General features: G+C 39.6%; 1 protein-coding gene across 11 annotated transcripts in view; it reads right to left on the reverse strand.

Moving 5' to 3' along the window:
- The window catches only part of RPS6KA5 (ribosomal protein S6 kinase A5), a 202,467-nt gene that overhangs the window by 78,390 nt on the left and 103,680 nt on the right, over positions 1-20,397 (reverse strand). For all 11 annotated transcript variants that reach the window (XM_025391178.1, XM_025391176.1, XM_025391179.1 and 8 more), the window contains one exon: positions 1,376-1,491. In XM_025391178.1, the coding sequence (XP_025246963.1) occupies positions 1,376-1,491 (116 nt within the window). The remainder of the gene's footprint in view (positions 1-1,375; positions 1,492-20,397) is intronic.

A 20,397-nucleotide genomic window follows, 5' to 3' on the forward strand; every position in this document is an offset into this window, starting at 1 on the left:
GCTACCTCAGTTTGAGTGCCTACTTGACTGCACCTCGTTCCCCTTCCTCTCCATTGTACTACCGCCCTGCTCCCCAATCCCCTATTGCCAAAGGTTTCTTTCCCTCCTTGTTCTCATACATTTTTCATTCAGTCTCCCTAAGATTCCTACCCTTGAACCATCTCCCTTCACCTGGCAGGTCTTGTTTCTGCTCTGGGCTGGATCTGCCCTTTTCCTGACCTCTTTTTTTCTGACATCTTACCATCATTTATTCTCACAGCCTCACCCATCTGTTACCTCCACCTTGCTGCCTGCCCCTTTAGAAATGTCATCCTTCATCCTTCCTTTTTCCTTCAATTCTGTCCTTTCTTTTCTATGCTCCATAATTAGCACTTCAATCTCTATCTTAAACTAGTGTAGGACCTGAATACAACATGACGAGGAAGAGTGGCTTCATGATGTACCTGAATTGTCCTAATTTAAAAATTACTTGAGTACTTTCTGTCTCTGAGGAAAAACACAAGCCTGGTCTACATAATGACTGCTTCTACAATATTTCCTTATTAAGTAAAACAAAAAACGGAGTCAAAATTTCTTGGCTCAAGATTAATGGTATCTGCAATAACATTTCTTAAAGTTTGAACTGATTGTTACAGTTTGAATAGGGTCACAGACATGAATTCCATTTAAAGTTTTTTAGTAAGAGTTCATCCTGCCTGGGGACAATGGAGGAGAAAGGGGGTGGGAGCAAGGGACGGTGTCAGGGACAAAACAAATGGAAAAGAAAGCCAGAGTGCGAGAGTGGGAAATAACTCTTATTCTCCAACCTCATCAGGACACACCCTGAAGGTTTACAGGCAGAGTCTGCAATGCAGTACATTACAATGAAAGAAATACATATTATGACTGATGGTTTCATTTTATTGGTTATTTTAATAATTAAAGGTTTTTATTTTAATGATACTTTGTAACAAATAAGCATTAGGATTTTTCAGGAAAAAGGCCAAAAACTGCTTAAGTTCTTTTCAACCTCCATCATAGCAAGTACAATTGGAAAGTAGATTATTTTCAAACGGAATTATGAAATTGAGAAAATTGATAATGTTCTTTAAGTGTGCTTTCATAATCTCCACTAAGACAATAACACGTAAAAACATGAGCTCTTCTAGCTCCATTATTATTATTTTATTTTTTTTTTTTTAAATTTATTTATTATTGTTATACTGTAAGTTGTAGGGTACATGTGCATAACGTGCAGGTTTGTTACATATGTATCCTTGTGCCTTGTTGGTGTGCTGCACCCATCAACTCGTCATTTACATCAGGTATAACTAGCTCCATTATTACCTTAGTTAACAAACTTCAAAAAAGAAACTTGAAAAATCAAGTGTCTTACCTTGTGGAGATGTTCGAGGGCAAGCACAATCTCTCCAACATAAATCTGCACCTCGTGCTCTGTGAAACGCTCTCTTTGAGAAAGATGAGTAAAAAGTTCTCCACCATTTATATAATCTAAAAATGAAATATATTTTTCTTTCTTAAACTTGTATTCATAAATGAAAAGCAGTGTTTCCTTTTAATCACTTTGGTTTTATCATAAGGCACTGATTTTAAAATACTGCTATTTATACAATTTAGCATATAGTTTCATGTAGATTTCTGGATTCAGATAGCAATACAGTTTCACAAAAAAACGATTACCTTAAATATATTCATATGAGTTTGCAAAGAGTATTGCCATTAAAACTATTGCTAAAATCTGCATATATTTAAATATTTTTTTCAAATACAGCATATTAGAAACCTCTGCCATCACCACATATGCATACTTAACCTACTCTGGAGTACCAAAACATCAGCCACCGCAATAACCAAAACCAAAACAAAACACAAAGTCCCATCCTTCCATTTGTAATAATTGCCAGTCACCTGTAAACAAATTCCCTATTTTCCAGAATTGTCTACGTGCACTTCCAAAAATTTATATTAGGTAATAGATACCCTTTTATTTAGCCCAAAAGTATAAGTATTACAACTTGGTCAAATCAAAGATTCTAAAAGTAGAAGATTCCTATTTTCCTTTCAATTTTCTCTGTTTATCCCAAGGGGGATAATGAAATATGTGACCAAAAGGCTACATTAAGAGATAAATAAGGGAGCTGGTTAATTTTTTAAAAAACCAAAATAGTTATGTTGACACATAGTTGTAGTAAGACATTTCTTCATAAACTCAGAACTTATTTATTATTCATTATTTTAGGTGACAACTATACAAATTAATATTAGAAACTGCTCAAAATCCTATAGAATAAACTTTTGCCAAATAAATGTTGCAAAAAAGCTTTAAATTAGTTTCATCAGAAACCACTGATACATTAACACACAGTATTTGTGTGTGAGAAACTATTAACAACTAGAAAAGTCACAAATGCAATTTAAAGCTTTTCTCCTGAAAAATCTGAAAAGCGTATATCCCAAGTATATTCACTTGTTGAGTTTACCACAATTTGATAAAAGAACGGAATTCTTCATGAACTCACAAATTTTTCTTTTACTTTGTCCATTTAACTTCAAATTCCAAAAAGCAGGTACAACAGAATTAAAGAACTCTAATAGCTAGTTGTTTTGCAATGCATTTTACAAACCACATGTCAGCAAAAACCATTTCCCTTCTCAGGCTTCTGTATTTTGCCAAGGAGTTTTAATTATATGTGAACACAAAGCTAATTATTAAAAAAGTATAAAGGAACACAGGATTCCTGCAAATTAATAATGAACTTTTTTCCTACCTTAGTTATTTACTTAAAAACCCAATAGTCTTGTTTATGCATAAATGGTTTCCACAGTCAGTCACGATACAGAAAGAAGCACGCATATATCAACTGACAAACTCCTACATAGCCTTGAATGTCCAATTCAATCATCTCATCTTCTATGGCCACTCCAGCAGAGTTGATTACTTTCTTCTATGTTACCATTATACTTATTTAAGACTTCCAGCACTGCAGTTATCTTGCTATACTGCAATTGTTTATTTGCATACTTACTTTCTCTGCTAAAGTAAGGATTAATATATTCATCACTATTTACTCATCATAGTGCCTGCATGCAGTAAGCACAAAATAGATGTCTATGGCATTAACAATTGAACACAAATTCTTAATACTAGAATATATTATAAACAGGGTCTCTGAACAAAACCACTCTGAAACTTAAGAGGCCAGTCTACTATTTAAAAAATCTAATGTACTCCTGTTTCAAATGCAACATGGCATAGTTAAAAGAAACAGGGCTTTGTAATTGATGTACCCAAACTAGACAATGGCTCCACAGCTGTCCTTCCTTAAGCAAATTAAGTCTCTCTGAGCTTCAGTTCTTTATCTATAAAACAGGAATAACAACCACTTATGAATTATTGTTACTTGGGACAAAGTGCTTTATTTTCCACTTACTAGGAGATTACGAAAAAGTAACCAAAAATCTAAGGAGACATACCTCAATTATCAAGTGTCCTACTTCCTCCTTTTGGGATGGATTGACTTGACATCATAAAATCTATTTTATTTTGAGGGGGCAGTTATGGGTTGTATACTTTATAAGTTGAACAGCAAACTCTATGAACTTGAGAATGCATGGGTGATGCAGTGGTGAGCATAGCTGCCTTCAATCCATGAACACGCGATGTCTTTCCATTTATTTAGGTCTTCTTCCATTCTTTCAACAATGTTTTGTAGTTTTCAGAGTATACGTTTCTGTACTTCTTTTGTTAAATTTATTCCCAAATATTTTATTCCTGTTGATCCTAAAGTAAATGGTTTTAACTTCATTTTCAGATTGTTTATTCCAAATGTATAGAAATACAATTGATTTTTGTATGTTGATCTTACATACTGCAATTTTGCTAAACTTATATATTAGTTCGAGTAGTTTCTGAGTAGATTCCTTAGGACTTTCTATTTATAAGATGTCATCTTTAGATAACAGTTTTTCTTCTTCCTTTCCAACCTGAAGGCCTTTTGTGTCCTTTTCTTGCCTATAATGTTGAATAAAGTGGGAAAGTGGATATTCTGTCCATGCTCCTGATATTACGGGGAAAGTCTTTAACCATTAAGCATTATGTTGGCTCTTGGTTTTTCCACAGATGCCTTTATCAGGTTAGGAAGTTCATATCCGGCCGGGCACGGTGGCTCACGCCTGTAATCCCAGCACTTTGGGAGGCCGAGACGGGCGGATCATGAGGTCAGGAGATCGAGACCATCCTGGCTAACATGGTGAAACCCTGTCTCTACTAAAAATACAAAAAATTAGCCGGGCGTGGTGGCGGGCGCCTGTAGTCCCAGCTACTCGGGAGGCTGAGGCAGGAGAATGGCATAAACTCGGGAGGCGGAGCTTGTAGTGAGCCGAGATCGTGCCTCTGCACTCCAGCCTGGGCGACAGAGCAAGACTCCATCTCAACAAAAAAAAAAAAAGAACTTCACATGCATTCCTACTTTGTTGAGCATTATCATGAAGGAGTTGAATTTTGGCAAATACTGTTTTTCTACATCTATTGGGAGGATCATATGCTTTGTGTTCTTTATTCTGCTGATATGGTATATTAAACTGACTGACTTTTGGTTGGTAAACCACTTTTACACTATTGGGATAGATTCCACTTGGCCATGGAATATAATTATTTTTGTTACTGGATTTGGTTTGATAGAATGTTGTTGAGAATTCTGCATTTATATTCATAAGAAATAATGATCTGAGCCTGCCACGGTGGCTCATGTCTGTAATCCCAGCACTTTAGGAGGCTGAGACAGGAGGATCACTTGAGGTCAGGAGTTTGAGACTAGCCTGGCCAACATGGTGAAACCCTGTCTCTACTAAAAATACAAAATTAGCCAGGCATGGTGGTGCACACTTGTAATCCCAGCTACTCGGGAGGCTGAGGCAGGAGAATTGCTTGAACCAGGAGGCGGAGGTTGCAGTTGGCCAACTGTACTGCAGTCTGGGCCACAGAGAGAGACTCAGTCTCAAAAAAAAAAAAAAAAAAAAAAAAGGAGAGAGAGATAGTGGTCTGTAGTTGATACCCCACACGTTAAATATAAACCTGTAGGAAGGCTGGGCACAGTGGCTCACGCCTATAATCCCAGCACATTGGGAGGACAAGGGGGGCGGATCACGAGGTCAGGAGATCGAGACCACCCCGGCTAACATGGTGAAACCTCCTGTCTACTAAAAATACAAAACAAAATCAGCCGGGCGTGGTGGCGGGTGCCTGTAGTCCCAGCTACTCGGGAGGCTGAGGCAGAGGAATGGTGTGAACCCCCGAAGCGGAGCTTGCAGTGAGCCAAGATGTGCCACCACACTCCAGCCTGGGCGACAGAGTGAGACTCGGTCTCAACAATAACAAAATACCAGTAGGAGGGGTTCCAAGATGGCTGAATAGCAACAGCTCAAGTCTACAGCTCCCAAGGTGAGCGACACAGAAGACGGGTGATTTCTGCATTTCCAAATGAGGTACCGGGTTCATCTCACTGGGGCATGTCCAACAGTGGGTGCAGGACAGTGGGTGCAGCGCACTGAGTGTGAGCCCAAGCAGGGCGAGGCATCGCCTCACCTAGGAAGTGGGAGGGGTCAGGGAATTCCCTTTCCTAGCCAAGCAAAACAGTGACAGACGGCACCTGGAAAATCGAGTCACTCCCACCCTAATACTGAGCTTTTCCAATGGTCTTAGCAAACGGCATACCAGGAGATTATATCTCGTGCCTGGCTCAGAGGGTTCCATGCCCATGGAGCCTCGCTCATTGCTGGCACAGGCAGTCTGAGATTGTACTGCAAGGCAGCAGTGAGGCTGGGGGAGGGGCGCCCGCCATTGCTGAGGCTTGAGTAGGTAAACAAAGTGGTGGGGGAAGCTCCCGGCAGCTCAAGGAGGCCTGCCTGCCTCTGTAGACTCCACCTCTAGGGGCAGGGCATAGCCGAAAAAAGGCAGCAGAAACCTCTGCAGACTTAAACGTCCCTGTCTGACAGCTTTGAAGAGAGTAGTGGTTCTCCCAGCATGGAGCTTGAGATCTGAGAACCTGAGAATGGACAGCCTCTCCTCAAAGTGGGTCCCGAACCCCCAAGTAGCCTAACTGAGAGGCAACCCCCAGTAGGGGCAGACTAACACTTCACACGGCCGGATACCCCGAGACGAAACTTTCAGAGGAACCATCAGGCAGCAACATTTGTCGTTCTGCAATATTTGCTGTTCTGTAGCCTTCGCTGCTGATACCCAGGCAAACAGGGTCTGGAGTGGACCTCCAGCAAACTCCAACAGACCTGCAGCTGAGGGTCCTGACTGTTAGCAGGAAAACTAACAAACAGAAAGGACATCCACACCAAAACCCCATCTGTATGTCACCATCATCAAAGACCAAAGGTAGATAAAATCACAAAGAGGGGAAAAAACAGAGCAGAAAAACCAAAAATTCTAAAAATCAGAGTGCCTCTCCTCCTCCAAAGGAATGCAGCTCCTCACCAGCAATGGAACAAAATTGGACGGAGAGTGACTTTGACGAGTTGAGAGAAGGCTTCAGACGATCAAACTTCTACCAGCTAAAGGAGGAAGTTCGAACCCATGGCAAAGAAGTTAAAATCCTTGAAAAAAGATTAGACAAATGGCTAACTAGAATAACCAATGTAGAGAAGTCCTTAAAGGACTTGATGGAGCTGAAAACCATGGCACGAGAACTACGTGACGAATGCACAAGCTTCAGTAGCCGATTCAATCAACTGGAAGAAAGGGTATCAGTGATGGAAGATCAAATGAATGAAATGAAGCAAGAAGTTTAAAGAAAAAATAAAAAGAAACGAACAAAGCCTCCAAGAAATATGGGACTATGTGAGAAGACTAAATCTACGTCTGATTGGTGTACCTGAAAAGTGATGGGGAGAATGGAAACAAGTTGGAAAACACTCTTCAGGATATTATCCAGGAGAACTTCCCCAATCTAGCAAGGCAGACCAACATTCAAATTCACGAAATACAGAGAATGCCACAAAGATACTCCTCGAGAAGAGCAACTCCAAGACACATAATTGTCAGATTCACCAAAGTTGAAATGAAGGAAAAAATGTTAAGGGCAGCCAGAGAGAAAGGTCGGGTTACCCACAAAGGGAAGCCCATCAGACTAACAGCAGATCTCTCAGCAGAAACTCTACAAGCCAGAAGAGAGTGGGGGCCAATATTCAACATTCTTAAAGAAAAGAATTTTCAACCCAGAATTTCATATCCAGCCAAACTAAGCTTCATAAGTGAAGGAGAAATAAAATCCTTTAGAGACAAGCAAATGCTGAGAGATTTTGTCACCACCAGGCCTGCCTTACAAGAGCTCCTGAAGGAAGCACTAAACATGGAAAGGAACAACAGTACCAGCCACTGCAAAAACATGCCAAAATGTAAAGACCATCGATGCTAGGAAGAACCTGCATCAACTAAAGAACAAAATAACCAGCTAACATCATAATGTCAGGATCAAATTCACACGTAACAATATTAACCTTAAATGTAAATGGGCTAAATGCTCCAATTAAAAGACACAGACTGGCAAATTGGATAAAGAGTCAAGACCCTGTATCCAGGAGACCCATCTCACGTCCAGAGACACACATAGGCTCAAAATAAAGGGATGGAGGAAAATCTACCAAGCAAATGGAAAACAAAAAAAGGCAGGGGTTGCAATTCTAGTCTCTGATAAAACAGACTTTAAACCAACAAAGATCAGAAGAGACAAAGAAGGCCATTACATAATGGTAAAGGGATTAATTCAACAAGAAGAGCTAACTATCCTAACTATATATGCACCAAATACAGGAGTACCCAGATTCATAAAGCAAGTCCTTAGAGACCTACAAAGAGATGTAGACTCCCACACAATAATAATGGGAGACTTTAACACCCCACTGTCAACATTAGACAGATCAACGAGACAGAAAGTTAACAAGGACATTCAGGAATTGAACTCAGCTCTGCACCAAGTGGACCTAATAGACATCTACAGAACTCTCTACCCCAAATCAACAGAATATACATTCTTCTTAGCATGACACCGCACTTACTCCAAAATTGACCACACAGTTGGAAGTAAAGCACTCCTCAGCAAATGTAAAAGAACAGAAATGATAACAAACTGTCTCTCAGACCACAGTGCAATCAAACTAGAACTCAGGATTAAGAAACTCACTCAAAACCGCTCAACTACATGGAAACTGAACAACCTGCTCCTGAATGACTACTGGGTAAATAACGAAATGAAGGCAGAAATAAAGATGTTCTTTGAAACCAACGAGAACAAAGACACAACATACCAGAATCTCTGGGACACATTTAAAGCAGTGTGTAGAGGGAAATTCATAGCACTAAATGCCCACAAGAGAAAGCAGGAAAGATCTAAAATTGACACCCTAACATCACGATTAAAAGAACTAGAGAAACAAGAGCAAACACATTCAAAAGCTAGCAGAAGGCAAGAAATAACTAAGATCAGAGCAGAACTGAAGGAGATAGAGAAACAAAATCCCTCCAAAAACTCAATGAATCCAGGAGCTGGTTTTTTGAAAAGATCAACAAAATTGATAGACCGCTAGCAAGACTAATAAAGAAGAAAAGAGAGAAGAAACAAACAGACGCAATAAAAAATGATAAAGGGGATATCACCACTGATCCCACAGAAATACAAACTACCATCAGAGAATACTATAAACACCTCTATGCAAATAAACTAGAAAATCTAGAAGAAATGGATAAATTCCTTGACACATACACCGTCCCAAGATTAATCCACGAAGAAGCTGAATCTCTGAATAGACCAATAACAGGCTCTGAAATTGAGGCAATAATTAATAGCCTACCAACCAAAAAAAGTCCAGGACCAGACAGATTCACAGCTGAATTCTACCAGAGGTGCAAGGAGGAGTTGGTACCATTCCTTCTGAAACTATTCCAATCAACAGAAAAAGAGGGCATCCTCCCTAATTCATTTTATGAAGCCAGCATCATCCTGATACCAAAGTCTGGCAGGGACACGACACAACAAAAAAAGAGAATTTTAGACCAATATCCCTGTTGAACATCGATGCAAAAATCCTCAATAAAACACTGGCAAACCGAATCCAGCAATACATCAAAAACCTTATCCACCATGATCAAGTGAGCTTCATCCCTGGGATGCAAGGCTGGTTCAACATACGCAAATCAACAAATGTAATCCAGCATATAAACAGAACCACCGACAAAAACCACATGATTATCTCAACAGATGAAGAAAAGGCCTTTGACAAAATTCAACAGCCCTTCATGCTAAAAACTCTCAATAAACTAGGTATTGATGGAACGTATCTCAAAATAATAAGAGCTATTTATGACAAACCCACAGCCAATACCATACTGAATGGGCAAAAACTGGAAGCATTCCCTTTGAAAACTGGCACAAGACAGGGATGCCCTCTCTCACCACTCCTGTTCAACATAGTGTTAGAAGTTCTGGCCAGGGCAATCTGGCAGGAGAAAGAAATAAAGGGTATTCAATTAGGAAAAGAGGAAGTCAAATTGTCCCTGTTTGCAGATGACACGGTTGTATATCTAGAAAACCCCATCGTCTCAACCCAAAATCTCCTTAAGTTCATAAGCAACTTTAGCAAAATCTCAGGATACAAAATCAACGTGCAAAAATCACAAGCATTCTTATACACCAATAACACACAAACAGAGAGCCAAATCATGAGTGTACTCCCATTCACAATTGCTTCAAAGATAATAAAATACCTAGGTATCCAACTTACAAGGAATGTGAATCTCTCTCTTCAAGGACTACAAACCACTGCTCAACGAAATAAAAGAGGATACAAACAAACGGAAGAACATTCCATGCTCATGGATAGGAAGACTCAATATCGTGAAAATGGCCATAATGCCCAAGGTAATTTATAGATTCAATGCCATCCCCATCAAGCTACCAATGACTTTCTTCATAAAATTGGAAAAAACTACTTTAAAGTTCATATGGAACCAAAAAAGAGCCCACATTGCCAAGTCAATCCTAAGCCAAAAGAACAAAGCTGGAGGCATCAGACTACCTGACTTCAAACTATACTACAAGGCTACAGTAAACTATACAAGGCTACAGTAACCAAGACAGCATGGTACTGGTACCAAAACGGAGATATAGACCAATGGAACAGAACGGAGCCCTCAGAAACCGTACCACACATCTACAACTATCTGATCTTTGACAAACCTGACCAAAACAAGAAATGGGGAAAGGATTCCCTATTTAACAAATGGTGCTGGGAAAACTGGCTAGCCATATTTAGAAAGCTGAAACTGGATCCCTTCCTTACACCTTATACAAAAATTAATTCAAGATGGATTAAATACTTAAATGTTAGACTTAAACCATAAAACCCTAGAAGAAAACCTAGGCAATACCATTCAGGACATAGGCACGGGCAAGGACTTCGTGTCTAAAACACCAAAAGCAATGGCAACAAAAGCCAAAATTGACAAATGGGATCTAATTAAACTAAAGAGCTTCTGCACAGCAAAAGAAACTACCATCAGAGTGAGCAGGCAACCTACAGAATGGGAGAAAAATTTTGAAATCTACTCATCTGACAAAGGGCTAATATCCAGAATCTACAAAAAACTCAAACAAATTTACAAGAAAAAAACAAACAACCCCATCAACAAGTGGGTGAAGGATATGAACAGACACTTCTCAAAAGAAGACATTTATGCAGCCAATAGACACATGAAAAAATGCTCATCATCACTGGCCATCATAGAATTGCAAATCAAACCACAATGAGGTGCCATCTCACACCAATGGCGATCATTAAAAAGTCAGGAAACAACAGGTGCTGAAGAGGATGTGGAGAAATAGGAACACTTTTACGTTGTTGGTGGGACTGTAAACTAGTTCAACTGTTGTGGAAGACAGTGTGGTGATTCCTCAGGGATCTAGAACTAGAAATACCATTTGACCCAGCCATCCCATTACTGGGTATATACCCAAAGGATTATAAATCATGCTGCTGTAAAGACACATGCACACATATGTTTATTGCGGCACTATTCACAATAGCAAAGACTTGGAACCACCCAAATGTCCAACAATGATAGACTGGATTAAGAAAATGTGGCACATATACACCATGGAATACTATGCAGCCATAAAAAAGGATAAGTTCATGTCCTCTGTAGGGACATGGATGAAGCTGGAAACCATCACTCCCAGCAAACTATCACAAGGACAGAAAACCAAACACTGCATGTTCTCACTCATAGGTGGGAACTAAACAATGAGAACACTTGGACACAGGAAGGGAAACATCACACACTGGGGCCTGTTGTGGGGAGAGAAGAGGGGGAGTGGGGAGGGATAGCATTAGGAGATATACCTAACGTAAACCACCAGTTAATGGGTGCAGCACACCAATATGGCACATGTATACATATGTAACAAACCTGCACATTGTGCACATGTACCCTAGAACTTAAAGTATAAAAAAAAAAAAAAACCTGTAGGGAAACCATGTCCAAAAAAGGACATGAGGGCCCAGCTAAAACTTTAATTTGGGAAGACTGTGTTAACTCACATGCAGTAGTATTAAAAAAATGACTCGTATGGTTTAATAACAGACTGGGCACCAAAGGGTTATTTAAAAAACAATTGCTCCTCTGGCAGAAGGAAATGTCGGAGGCTACTTATTTTATTTCTTACTGGGAGGACGAGGATCATCATCCTATTTTGCACAGAAGGTTCAGCTCGTTCTTTCCCTTAAAATGGGAAGGTAAGGGCATTAACCCTCACCTGAGGCCTCGTATGATATTGCCCATGCTGAGCCCAGAACACTCAGAACTTTGGAAGTTGGCTATTGCCATGTCAGGACTGCGGGTATGGGAAGGGGAAATTTTCTGTCTGTTGTCCCCACTACTGCCCCTCGCATCCATGATTCTGAACACCATGATAAATCCTCTTTGAACCCTTTTCCTCTTTTAGATGCCGATCCCCCTTTATGGGACTTCAGTTGGCATTATGATAATTCTTCTCGACCCAGGCATGCCCCTCTACCTCTTCAGCATCCCTGGGCACCTCGGATTGCTTCTTTATGGCGGAGAACATTCGGCATTGCCACTGCCGCTCCTCTTCCTCAGTATCAATGTAGATTCAAAGATTATGCTTTGTTTACCTTCAATCTGACTATTCCTATACAGAGTTGTGTTAAGCCTCCTTACATGCTATTAGTGGGAAATATCAAAATTTGGACAATCAAACTGTCCAATGCATTAACTGTCATTTATACACTGTTAACTCCCATTTTGACTCCAGGAAAAGTACAATGGTGGTTCAAGCTCAAGAAGGAATCTGGATACTGGTAACTTTACCCAGACCTTGGGAATCTTCCCCCTCAGTACATTTAATTAACAAAGTGTTACAACAAATTCTCAAAAGATCTAAGAGATTTGTTTTCACTTTAATCGCTGTGATCATGGGCCTAATTACAGTCACTGCACTTGCCACCCACTGCTGCAATGGCATTACATCAATCTATTCAAACGGCTCATTTTATTAATGATTGGCAAGACAATTCCACCCAAATGTGGAATTCTCAACAAGGCATTGATCGAAAATTAGCTAATCGAATTAATGGTTTAAGACTGTCTGTTATTTGGCTTGGGGATTGGCTAATGAGTCTCAAACATCACATGCAAATGCAGTGTGACTGGAATACTTCTGATTTCTGTATCACACCATATTCCTACAATGAGACTGATCATTCATAGGAAATGGTCAAAGGACACCTTCTGGGTAGGGAAAGATAATTTATCCTTGGATGTAACTAAATTAAAGAAACAAATTTTTGAAGGCTCTCAAGCTCATTTATCCATTGTGCCTGGAGCTGAAGCATTAGATCAGGTGGCACAAAGTCTTTCTGGACTAAACCCCACGACTTGGATTAAGTCTACTGGGAGTTCCTCTGTAGTAAATCTTGGAATTATGTTTCTCTGTTTAATTGGCTTGTTTTTAGTGTGCCGGACCAGTCAAAGAATCCTGTGACAAAACCGAGAAAACGAACAAGACTTCATCACCTGGCACATTTATATAAAAATAAAGGCAGAGATGTTGCAGGAAGTCAGGGACCCCGAACAGAGGGAACAGCTGGAGCCGCAGCAGAGGAACATGAATTGTGAATATTTCATTTTAATATGGACATATATCAGTTCCCAAATAATACTTTTATAATTTCTAATGCCTGTCTTTGCTTCGGTCTCTGAACATAAATTATGAAGATTTCATGGACATTTATCAGTTCCCAAATAATACTCTTATAATTTCTTACGCTTGTCTTACTTTAATCTCTTAATCCTGTTATCTTTGTAAATTGAGGATGTACGTCACCTCAGGACCACTATGATATTTGTGTTAACTGTACAAATTGCTTGTAAAACGTGTGTTTGAACAATATGAAATCAGTGCACCTTGACAAAGAAAAGAATAACAGCGATTTTCAGGGAACAAGGGAAGACAACCATAAGTCTGACTGCCTGCGGGGTTGGGCAAAATAGAGCCATATTTTTCTTCTTACAGAGAGCCTATAAATGGACATGCAAGTAGAGAAGATATCACTAAATTCTTTTCCTAGCAAAGAATATTAATAATTAATACCCTGGGGAAGGAATGCATTCCTGGGGGGAGGTCTATAAACAGTCGCTCTAGGAGTGTCTGTCTTATGCAGTTGAGGTAAGGACTGAAATACGCCCTGGTCTCCTGTAGTACCCTCAGGCTTACTAGGATTGGGAAACTCCACCCTGGTAAATTTGTGTTCTCTGCTCTCAAACCCTGTTTTCTTTTGTTTAAGATGTTTATCAAGACAATACATGCACAGGTGAACATAGACCCTTATCAGTAGTTCTGATTTTGCCCTTATCCTGTTTCCTCAAAAGCATGTGATCTTTGTTCTCCTTTTTGCCCTTTGAAGCATGTGATCTTTGTGACCTATTCCCTGTTCTTGCACCCCCTCCCCTTTTGAAATCCTTAATAAAACTTGCTGACTTTAAGGCTCAGGTGGGCATCACGGTCCTACTGATATTGATGTCACCCCCGAAAGCCTAGTTGTAAAATTCCTCTCTTTGTACTCTTTTATTTCTCAGTCGGTTGACACTTATGGAAAATAGAAAGAACCTATGCTGGCCGGGCGCGGTGGCTCAAGCCTGTAATCCCAGCACTTTGGGAGGCCGAGACGGGTGGATCACGAGGTCAGGAGATCGAGACCATCCTGGCTAACATGGTGAAACCCCGTCTCTACTAAAAAATAACAAAAAACTAGCCGGGCGATGTGGCGGACGCCTGTAGTCCCAGCTACTCGGGAGGCTGAGGCAGGAGAATGGCGTAGACCCGGGAGGCGGAGCTTGCAGTGAGCTGAGACGCGGCCACTGCACTCCAGCCTGGGCGACAGAGCGAGACTCCGTCTCAAAAAAAAAAAACTAACATAATCCTTTCAAAAAATTATTTCAACTGCATTTTGTAAATGAATTATTAATTTCTTGTACNAAAAAAAAAAAAAAAAAAAAAAAAAAAAAAAAAAAAAAGAACCTATGCTGAAATATTGGGGGTGGGTTCCCCAACATTCTTGTGATGTTTTTATCTGCAGTTGGTATTGGCATAATACTGGCCTCATAAGTTAGTGTTTCCTTCTCTTCTATGTTTTGGAAGAGTTTGTGAAGAACTGGTAATTCTTCTTTAAATGTTTGGTAACGTTTACTAGTGAAGCCATCAGGGCTGGACTTTTCTTTGTGTGTAGTTTTGTTTTTTGTTTCATTTTGTTTTGAGAGGAAGTCTCCCTCTGTCATCCAGACTGGAGTGTAGTGGCGTGATCTCGGCTCACTGAAACCTCCACCTCCCGGGTTCAAGTGATTCTCCTGCCTCAGCCTCCCAAGTAGCTGGGATTACAGGTGCCTGTTGCCACGCCCAGTTAATTTATGTATTTTTAGTAGAGAGGAGGTTTCACCATGTTAGCCAGGCTGGTCTTGAACTCCTGACCTCAAGTGATCCAGCTGCCTTCGGCCTCCCCAAGTGCTGGGATTGCAGGCATGAGCTACTGCACCCGGCCTGTGGGTAGTGGTGGTGGTGGTAACAGTAGTAATAGTTCAATTTCTTAACTTGTCTATTCAGAAGTTGTATTTCTTAAGTAAGTTCTAATAGTTTGTGTCTTTCTTGGAATGTCTTTATTTCATATAAGTTATCCAACGTGAAATAACATAAATAACAAAACTGTATGTTGGTATACAGTTGTTCATGGTATTATCTAATGATCCTTTCAAATTCTGTAAGTGTCAGGCCTCTGAGCCCAAGCTAAGCCACCGTATCCCCAGTGACCTGCACGTATACATCCAGATGGCCTGAAGCAACTGAAGATCCACAAAAGAAGTGAAAATAGCCTTACACTGATGACATTCCACCCTTGTGATTTGTTTCTGCCCCATCCCAACTGATCAATGTACATTAATCTCCCCCACCCTTAAGAAGGTTGTTTGTAATTCTCCCCACCCTTGAGAATGTACTTTGTGAGATCCACCCCCGGTCCCAAAAACATTGCTCTTAACTCCACCTCCTATCCCAAAACCTGTAAGAACTAATGATAATCCCACCACCCTTTGCTGACTCTCTTTTCGGACTCAGCCCTCCTGCATCCAGGTGAAATAAACAGCCTTGTTGCTCACACAAAGCCTGTTTGGTGGTCTCTTCACACAGACACAGGAGATAGTAAGGTCAATAGTAATGTCCTTTCCTTCATTCTTGATTTTACCAATTTGAGTCTTCTTTTTTACTGGTCAGTCTACCCAAGGTTTGTCAATTTGTTGATCTTCTCAAAAGAATAATCTTTTGGTTTCATTGATTTTCTGTTGTTTTCATATTCCATATTTGACTAATTTCTAATCTTTTTTATGTCCCTCCTTTCCAGTTGCTTTGGGTTTAGTTTGCTCTTCTTTTTATGTATTTTAAGGTGGAAGATTGGGTTACTGATTTCAAATGTTTCTTGCTTTTTAAATTTCAGCAATTACAGTTATAAATTTCTCACTAAGCACTGCTTTAGCTTCATTCTGTAAGTTTTAGTATGTAGTGTCTTCATTTTCTCTTATCAAAAAAAAAAAATTTTTTTTTAAACCTCGAGACAAGGTCTCACTCTGGCACCCAGGCTGCAGTGCAGAGGAGTGATCATAGCTTACTGCAGCTTCTAACTTCTGAGCTCAAGAGATTTTTCTGAGTAGCTAGGATTACAGGTGTGTGCCTCCATGCCTGGCTAAAATTATTTTTTTGTGGAGACGGGGTCTCACTTTGTTGCCCAGGCTGTCAAGTATTTTTTGATTTCTCTTATTTCGTCTTTGACACGTTGGATATTTAGGAGTACGTTGTTTTATATGGTTGTGAATATCCCAAATTTCTTTTTGTTATTGATTTCTCTTCTCATTCCATTGTGGAGAGGCAATATAATTTTTATGATTTTAATGTTTTAAAAGTAATTAAGTTCTTAAAAAATGGGCTGGCATATGATCTACCCTAGAGAACGTTCCATCTGTATATGTATCCTGCAATTGCTATTTCGAGTTCTAAACATGTCTATTATGTCTAGGTGGTTTATTGTGTTGTTCCGGTTTTCTATTTCCTTGTTGAATCTTTTTGCATTATTGAGAATGGGATATTATTGCTGAATTGTCTATTTCTTCCTCCATTTCTTTCAGTTTTTGCTTTATATATTTTGGATCTATGTTGTTAGGTACGTCCATGTTAGGCTCTATGTTGTTAGGCCCTCAATCTCTGTAGGTTCTGCATCCACAGATTCAACCAACCATGGTCAAAAATATTCAGAAATATAACAATACAACAAAAGAAAATAACGCAAAGAAAAAAACCGTTTAACAACTATTTATACACCATTTATATTGTATTAAGTATCAGAAGTAATATAGAGATGACAAAGTATACTGGGGGATGTATATAAGTTATATGCAAATATTATCTCATTTAATATAACAAACTTGAACATCCGAAGTTTTTTTCTATCCATGGGGTGTCCTGGAACCAATTCCCTGCAGATAATGAGGGATGATGATATATATTTACAATTGTTATATCTTCATGGATTGGCTTTTTTTTTTTAAACATTATGAAGCATCCTTTTAAATCTCTACTAGCATTTAAAAATATCTATTTTGTCTGCTATTAGCATAACCACTCCAGCTTTCTTGTGATTGCTGTTTCCATAGTTTATCTTTCTAATCATTTTTCCCTTTAATCTATTTATATCTTTGACAGTCTATCTTTTGTAAACAGCATATAGTGAGATCTCCCTCAGTCTGACAATCTCTGCCTTTTTATTAAAATGTTTAATCCATTCACATTTATTGTTATTAACATAATGTCTGCAATTTTACTTTTTGGTTTTCTTTTCTTTTTTTTTTTTTTTTTTGAGACGGAGTCTGGCTCTGTCACCCAGGCTGGAGTGCAGTGGCCGGATCTCAGTTCACTGCAAGCTCCGCCTCCCGGGTTCCCGCCATTCTCCTGCCTCAGCCTCCCGAGTAGCTGGGACTACAGGCGCCCGTCACCTCGCCCGGCTAGTTTTTTTTTGTATTTTTAGTAGAGACGGGGTTTCACCGTGTTAGCCAGGATGGTCTCGATCTCCTGACCTCGTGATCCGCCCGTCTCGGCCTCCCAAAGTGCTGGGGTTACAGGCTTGAGCCACCGCGCCCGGCCTTACTTTTTGGTTTTCTATATATCTCATATCTTTTTTGTTCCTCTAGTTTAGTCTTCCTTTACTCCTTTTTTGTTAACTGAATATCTTCTAGTGTAACATTTTAATTCCTTTAATATTTTCTCACTTTATTTTTATTTTTTATTTTTTAGTTATTTTCTTAGTGGTTGCTCTGCAACTTGCCATACAATGTTAACTTATATATAAACAGCTTTAGATTTATACTAACTTCTGGTTATACATAGAAACATTAATTCTATATAGCTCTATTCTTTTCCCCTTTTGTGCTATTATTGTAATACACAGTACAACTACATATGTTGAAAACCTAACAATACATTACTACAACTTTATATAATTTTGTCTTTCAAAGAAGCTGAGAGAAGATAGAAGGGCAAATACATAATTGTAGTTTGTTATATTAGCCTTCCTACTTACCATTTTTCTGTTTTCTTTTTTCCCAGTGAATTCAAGTTACAATCTGATTCCAACCCCCAGTTCCATCCCCACCCCTGGTGTTTTGTTTTGGTGTTTTCTGTTTTGTTTTGTTTTTTGTTTTGTTTTTTTGAGACAGAGTCTTACTCTGTCACCCAGGCTGGAGTACCGTGGCACGAACTCGGCTCACTGCAACCTCCGCCTCCTGGGTTCAAGTGATTCTTGTGCCTCAGTCTTCTGAGTAGCTGGGACTACAGGTGCATGCCACCACACCTGGTTAATTTTTGTATTTTTAGTAGAGACAGGGTTTTGCCATGTTGGCCAGGCTGCTCTCAAACTGCTGGCCTCAAGTGATCTGCCTCCCACAGCCTCCCAAAGTGCTGGGATTACCAGCATGAGCCACTATACCCAGCCTGTTTTTATAGCTATTTTTTCTTTATTTAATAACTTGGCTTGACTATTTTAGTAAAGTATTTTATCTGCAGTGTGAAGCCTCCAATGTTGCTCCTCAGAGAGCAGAGCCCTAGGCATTTGAACAATGGTTCTAGCAGGGCTCTCTTTGCACTTTCTTTCCCTGATCTGTTAGGCTGTCTGCCTCTTGCTAGTATCACACCAGCTGTTATGACCCACTAATTGCTGGCTGGTCACTCTACTGTTTTCAATAATGCTCTGGAGCATAAACTACTCCATGATCTAGCCCAATAAATTCAGGCCCATTTGCAAGAGTAGCTTTTTAGGACAGTGTTTAAAGTTTGTTCTGACCCCAGGAGGACCCTTCTTAGTTGTCCACATACAACAGAGTTAAGCTTGTTGCTCTAACAGAGCTACCAGCTTACTCTTCAATTGCTTACCACCAAATTTCCTTTGTTGTTGTTGTTTTTTTTCCTTTCTCCAAAAGCACCCTTAGTTTTAGGTCAGGTGTGGTGACTCATGCATGAAATCTTAGCACTTGAAAAGGCCGAGGTAGGAGGATAGCTTGAGGCCAGGAGTTTGAGAGAAACCCAGGCAACATAGCCAGACCTCATCTCTAGAAAAATAAAAATAAAAATAAAAATAGCCAGGCATGTAGTTCCAGTTACTCAGGAGGCTGAGCCAGGAGGATCGCTTGAGCCCAGGAGGTTGAGGCTACAGTGAACCATGACTGTGCTACTGCACTCCAGCCTGGGCAACAGAGCGAAACCCTGTCTCAAGATGATGATGATAATAATAATAATAATAAAGAAAGAACTAGATGGGGCTATTTGAGCTCCCTTATATTTGCATAGGAATTTTACAGTCAGCTTGCCAATCTCTACAAAAAAGTCTGCTTGGATTTTTATTTGGACAATTTTGCATCCATAGTTCAACTTAGGAGAACTGACATTTTTTAAATATTGCATTTTCCAACTCATAAATATGGTGTATCTCCAATAATCAGGTTTTCTTTCATTTCTCTTAGCAACACATTATAATCTACAGAAAGAATCCTGCTTCTGGACTACATTTTGATCTCTGATTTTGCATATCCTTAAGAGAGGAATATTTTTATCTTTAGAAAGGAAGACTGATGCAGTAGTTAAGCACATCTTTGGTGTCAGAAAGTCCAAAAATCTTAGCTATACCTTATATCAACTGTGTGATTTTGAGCAAGATGTTTAATCTCTCTGAATCTAAATCTGTGTTTTAAAAGAATATATCTTCCTAAGGTTTGTTCATTTTATTCAGATATGTGAGCTCTTATCACATATCAGCCACTCTTCTAGGCACTGCACACACAGCATTGAACAAAACAGACAAAAATCTCCAACCTAGTGAAGCTTGCATTCCAGTGAGGCTCCTAGTGAGGCTTACATTCCATTCAGGAAAAAAAAAGAAGTAAGTAAATCAGGTATTATTAATAAGTTGGAAGGTCATGATTACTATGGAAAAAGTAGCATAGATACAAAGGTCTAGGGAGTACCAGGGTAGACATGAGGATTGTGTTTAAATAAGGATGGTTAGTGTAGGCCTCAGTGAGGTGACTTTTGAGCAATGACTTTAAAAGGGCAAGAACATGAGCTGAGCACATATTTGAGGAAAGACTGTTCCAAGCAGAAGTAACATCCAGTACAAAGATCCTGAGGCAGAGCAGGCCTGGTGTATTTGAAGGTTAGAAAGGAGATCAAGTGGCTAGAACAGAGTGAATGAGGGAAAAGCAGGAGAGTCAAGGTCACAGAAGTAAGTGAA

The sequence above is a fragment of the Theropithecus gelada genome, chromosome 7b, assembly GCF_003255815.1.
Source record: "Theropithecus gelada isolate Dixy chromosome 7b, Tgel_1.0, whole genome shotgun sequence".
Taxonomy (NCBI): domain Eukaryota; kingdom Metazoa; phylum Chordata; class Mammalia; order Primates; family Cercopithecidae; genus Theropithecus; species Theropithecus gelada.